The 6,000-nt window shown below is 34.1% G+C and overlaps 1 protein-coding gene across 3 annotated transcripts in view; it reads left to right on the top strand.

The window, feature by feature from the left end:
• Positions 1-6,000, top strand: part of SATB1 (SATB homeobox 1) — an 89,904-nt gene that overhangs the window by 37,603 nt on the left and 46,301 nt on the right. For all 3 annotated transcript variants that reach the window (XM_032237088.1, XM_032237087.1, XM_032237086.1), the window contains exon 8: positions 1,473-1,921. In XM_032237088.1, the coding sequence (XP_032092979.1) occupies positions 1,473-1,921 (449 nt within the window). The remainder of the gene's footprint in view (positions 1-1,472; positions 1,922-6,000) is intronic.

Raw genomic sequence — 6,000 nt, 5'->3', positions numbered from 1 at the left:
ATATGAATTGTTTGATGTAGTTGTAAAAGTGTTTTCCTTACTATATAAAGCTCATTTTGTTATTTTATTATTTTTAGGTATTGAATGGTTTTAGTTGTGTGCTGCTGCAATTAGTTTTTTATTTGTGGTAGTCTTATAAATCAAAATTATAATAATAAATATAAATAACCGATAGGATTTTTGGTTCTTTTCTATCCTTTTTAACAGTATTTACTTCATTAAATATAGTCGGTATCTCAGACTTGGGCATTTTATGTCCCATGGGCCACATCCACCCCTTTGACTGTCCCTGTCAGGTCTGTGGTAACTGCGGCTGGGGGAGCGGTGGCTGCAGGGGGGAGGTAGTGGCAGTCCTCCACAACAGTTTCAGTTTCTCATGTGGTCCCTTGGGAAAATTAATTGCTCCCCCCACTCTATCAGCAAATATACTTACTGAAAAGTGCTTTGAGGGGTTGCCTTCCTTCAGGTAAATATAATATTGTCTTGTTGTTATAACTATATTAAATATATTATTCAGGATCCTGATAAAGTTAAAAAAGTGCCTGTGTGCTTTTAATCAAATATATATATTGAAAGGTAGTCCTCAACTTACAACAACAATTGAGACCACAATTTCTATTGCTAAGCAAAGCAGTTGTTAAGTGAAATTAAAGCCATGGCATTTCTTGACACAGTTGATAGGTCAATCACTGCAGTTGTTAAATTAGTAACACAGTTGTTAAATGAATCTGGTTTCCTCATTGACTTGGTTTGTCAGAAGGTCACAAAAGGTGATCATAGGATACTGCAACTGCCATATGTATGAATCAGTTGCCAAGCATCTGAATTTTAATCACTTGGCCATGGGAATGCTGAAACTTGCCATTAAATGTGAAAAACAGTCATCTGTCACTTTTTCACTGCTGATGTAACTAAATGAATTATTATAAGTCAAGGACTGCTTCTATGTGTTAGCGTGTGTGTGCGCCTGTGTGTGTGCTTGTCTGTACATAAATATACACATAAGCATATATTTGCTGAAATGAATTTAAAAAATAAAAATAATGCGTATCTTTGTGAAAAAGTGGATGTGTGTGTGTGTGTGTATATTATAATTCAATTAAAACTATCATTTATATTTACAAAGAAAATGTGGATACAAAATGCATAACAATATTCTTATATATTGGGATCTCCTGAGAAAATAATGTAAAGCTTGTGAAAAATCATTTCAAAAAGATTTTTGCTTGCATCTGAATCTTCTTAAAGGTGCAACGAATCTGCTCTGAAGCCAAAGGTTTGTAGCCAGATGTATATTCAGAAAGAAAATATGAAGAAACAAAGATTTGCACATCCCTACGTATCATTTGATTAACATCTCTTAAATTGAATGCTGAGAATAAGAGAGCAATGATCCAAATTCAGCTGTTCTTTTTTATATATTCATTTATTTCCTTGAACCAAATATTTATACCCTGTTTTCTCCCTCTTAGCTGAAATGGACAGCCTTTCTGAACTATCACAACAAGGTGCAAACCACGTCAACTTTGGCCACCAGCCAGTCCCAGGGAACACTGCTGAACAGCCACCATCCCCCGTTCAGCTTTCTCATAGCAGTCAACCATCTGTTCGGACCCCACTTCCAAACATGCACCCTGGACTTACCCCCATTAGTCCTCAGTTAGTAAACCAACAATTGGTAATGGCCCAGTTGCTAAACCAGCAGTATGCAGTGAACAGACTTCTAGCCCAACAGTCCTTAAATCAACAGTACTTGAACCATCCTCCTCCTGTCAGCAGATCCATCAACAAGCCTTTGGAACAACAGGTCTCAACTAATACAGAGGTGTCTTCCGAAATCTACCAGTGGGTGCGTGACGAATTGAAACGAGCAGGAATCTCACAGGCAGTTTTTGCACGCGTGGCATTTAACAGAACTCAGGTTAGCCTTTTTAAAATTTATATAGAATTGGTAGTTAACTAAGTTTAGACTGTGATCCTAAATATCCTTCCTTATGCTAAGAAATTTTAAATTTTTTCTCCCTTTTTTCATCTTTCTCTTTTTCTTTCTTTTTCATGGCAATTATTTGGGAAAACAGGAAATCTTTAGCTAAGATTTTTAAGAATCTATTTGATATAATTGCCCTTTATCACCATACTATTAAACCTTGTACATTCATCCTTTTAATGATGCAGGTATGGATTTTTTATCTAGAACAATTATAAAGCTACATTAATTAAGAACTTTTTATCCATATTATTGGTTCAATTCCCCTCTCTCTAAATTAATTATACTTTGTGCATGCTGTAGACACATAGAAGCAATATTTGCAAGCTGAAATATTGAACTATATTTTAATATTACTTATGCAGCACCAACTGTTGCTACCTTTGATACCTAACGAGCAGAGGAAAGTGAATCACATAATTCTGGGGAAAAATTATGTGGGAGGAAACAGTTGTGGCTGTTTTTTCAATTGCATCAATACAGTCAACAATAGATACTGCAGATTGTAACCTTCAACCCTAAGCATTACATTTCAGACTATTACTGTGCTATTATCTCAAGCAAATGAATTAGCCAAAATTAAATAGCAAATATCATTAAGTTACTTCATAGCCTGTAATAAAGTCCTATCATTTTTTGATACCTGAACAAACAGAAGATAAAACCATTCAAGGATAACAAAAAAAATTTAACCCAAAATAGATACATAATTAATCCAAGCTCTAAAGTTTGATCCTTCAATTATTTTTGAAGTTTTAAACAGTATAAATCGGTACCGGGCATATATATTCAGGTATCAATGACAGAAAATTGAAATTAGATGTTACCAATATGTTTTGAAACCTTCTGGTGACAGCAAATTTTGCACATTAATTAAATACACTACTATAATCCAGTTGTATATTTTATAGTTGTATAAAATTATTATTTGTGTAGATGCTGCTCCACAGACTCTTTAAAACTGGGTTTTTTCACAGAGACTAAACTATACACAATCCTTTTATTTCAATGTTTTATCTCAATTTTATTTCTAAAATGAGACCAGGTATTATAAAACCAAACAAAATCTAATTCAATAATATAAAATTATCACTTTGAAAAATATTCTTTAAAAATATTGCTTCAATAATTATTAAATAAATTTAATACTTTAAAAAATAATAGCTGTATAAGTGTAAATTGTGCCTAAGGTGTGTTGGTCTAGAAACAATGAGTTAAAATACTATCTGACTGGATAAAATTGACTCATTCATTATCACTCAGCTCACATCTTTGAGTTGTCCAGAAATATAGAGTAGGCAAAAATCCCTCTATGAGGGAGATGGGTGGTTAAGAAATTGAATGAATGAATGAATGAATGAATGAATGAATGAATGAATGAATGAATGAATATATAGTAAAGAAGTGATGCCATAACCCCTTCTATAATTGTATTATAATTATTATACACTTGTTAATTGTTTGTTCTTCATTATGAATGAAGCCAGAAGTTCATATATCTAAGTTTTTAACAATCAAAATGCCAGATATGTGTTGAATACTTGCATAATAATGTATTAATCTACTGCATTACTACCATTTCAAAGCTTCAAAAACTCCAAATAACTATTGCTAGTTGAACCTCCTCCATCCTTTATATTTTATCTTGCACAACTTTAACATATTTTTTCTTTATAAAATTAATCAACCTTCTTAGTACAATAGTTGGAGTTTTCATGTATATATCAGATAAAGTTGCTTGGATTCATTCCCATTTACATTCTGACCTTGCCACAGTTCAGAGGAGATGCCTAGGGAAGACTTTTGTTCAGTTATCTGGAAATGGTTTTAACTTTTTCACCTGGGAAGTTGACAGGGTCTTCAAAAATTATGTGTATATCCACCTGCTTGTTAGATCCATGACATACATCCCCTTCCTGGCTTGTTAAAGCAACCTGGGAAAGGTGATTGCAGTGGTTAATTCTATTTTTGAATGAGACATTATTCCTATATCATTAAAGAGGCCATCACCACCCAAAGAAGGCATTGCTGGATCCTAATGTTCTGGACAATTTTCTTCTAATATCTCACTTTCCATTTTGGAGAAAGATAGGTGGTAGTGCAACAGGTTCAGAGGGCCATGTAGGAAGAAGATTATCAGGACATTTTTCAGTCAGGATTCAGACCTTGATATGGGATAGAAAAATCATTGCTTATGTTTTTGGATGACCTTTGGTATGGGTAGAATAGTGGTAACACATTGATCCTTGCTCTTCATGACATTTTGTGACTTTTGACAACATTGACCATGGTATCTTTTCCACACAATATTGTACTGATTTGCTTTCTTATTTGGGGTTGATTCAAATTGCTAATGATTGGAGAGGAGAGGTTCTGCTCTCAGCCCTTCTATGTGGCATGCCACAAGGTTCAGTGATTGCTCATTTTATTTTTAAGATGAGGCATCTGTCACCAGAACATGAGATTATGTTGAGGATATTCAATTGTATATCTCTAACTTTGATGAATTAAGCAATACCATGACCATTTTATCCAGTAACTGGAAGTTGTGAGGGTCTGAATAGGAAAAAACAAGCTTTGGCTGAACCCTGGCAAGACTGTGTAATTTTGGTTTGGGACCTCTGATGCAGCTTAATGTCATCTTATGTAGTCCCCTAATCATCTTTGTTGCTCTTCTCTGCACTCCTTCCTTCAATAGTTATGTGCACACCTAGAAAAGTGCATGTTATATCTCTGCTCTGTGAGCTGCACTGGTGCCAGTTTTCTTCTGTGTCCAATTCAATGTCCTGGTTTTAACCTGCAAATCCCTTTATGGCATGGACCAAGCTATCTGAGGAACCAACTTTTACCATTTACATCAGCCTGCCATATCAGATCGTGTGGAGAAAGCATATATACCATTGATCAATAATTTACAATTGGTTGTTCCCAGGAAATGCACCTTCCCTGCTGTAATCCCTGCCTTATGCAACATCCTTTCCCTGAAATTAGATTGGCCCAATCACTTTGAATATTCTGAAAAGCCCTCAATAAATGATTGTGTGACCAGACTTAAGGTTAAGTGTGGAACTGGTTACTTGGACAGATAGCTCCATGGTTGAGATGGTCATTTTTAATTCTCCCTTTACTTTGATTATATTTTGGGGTTTTAAGATATTTATTACTATTTTTTTATATTTGTCATTCCTGTTTTGGTTTTACTATTTATTATTGTATGCCATCCAGAGTTGCCTTTGATGAGATGGGCAGCTATATAAATTTGATTCATGAATAAATAAAACAAACACAATCAGTTGTTTGATTTTTATAATTCAGATTTTATTAGCAAAGTGCAGCAATTTAAGCTTTTAAAGTGAAAAATTGAACGTGACTTTTCAATCATTCTGACCATTTTAAAAGAATACATTGAAAATATTCGTGATTGCTCTTGGTTCTGTGACTTTTTTTCACTGAAATATTGGAATAATTTTCATATTTAATTTACTGAACTTTTATTAAATTGAATACACTGAACTGTGAGATATTTCAGCTTAGAGGGTTCATGATATGCACTAAAGTTGTTTTCACTTTGTTCTTGGGAGTTCAACACCTATTTCACTGATAAATTGTATGTGGTGCAATTTTATCATAAGATCAATCATTAAGTGGCGGGTGTCAAACTCAGTCGCATCACATGACACATCATGGTGTTTTTTGCCTTTGTGGACCTGGGGTGGGTGTGGCCTGCATGTGACACATTCAGTTTGACAAAATTGTATGACCATAATCATATGATCAAAATTTGGGTGCTTGACAACTGCCATGCATTAATGACAGTTGCACTATCCCAGGATCATGTGATCACTTTTGCATTAAGCGTAATTAATAATATTAAGATTTCATTGAATCTTAGATTGAAGCTTAGAATTTATTTCTTAATAAACATGGATAGGTTTGCAGCCATAATTGTTGCAACCATTTTTCTAGTAAAAAGAATCAATAACAAATGAAGACTGCAGTTTGATTTTAACAAT

Source organism: Thamnophis elegans, chromosome Z, assembly GCF_009769535.1.
Source record: "Thamnophis elegans isolate rThaEle1 chromosome Z, rThaEle1.pri, whole genome shotgun sequence".
Lineage (NCBI taxonomy): Eukaryota > Metazoa > Chordata > Lepidosauria > Squamata > Colubridae > Thamnophis > Thamnophis elegans.
Note: the sequence above shows the minus strand (reverse complement) of the source record. Positions and strands in the feature narration are given on the sequence as shown.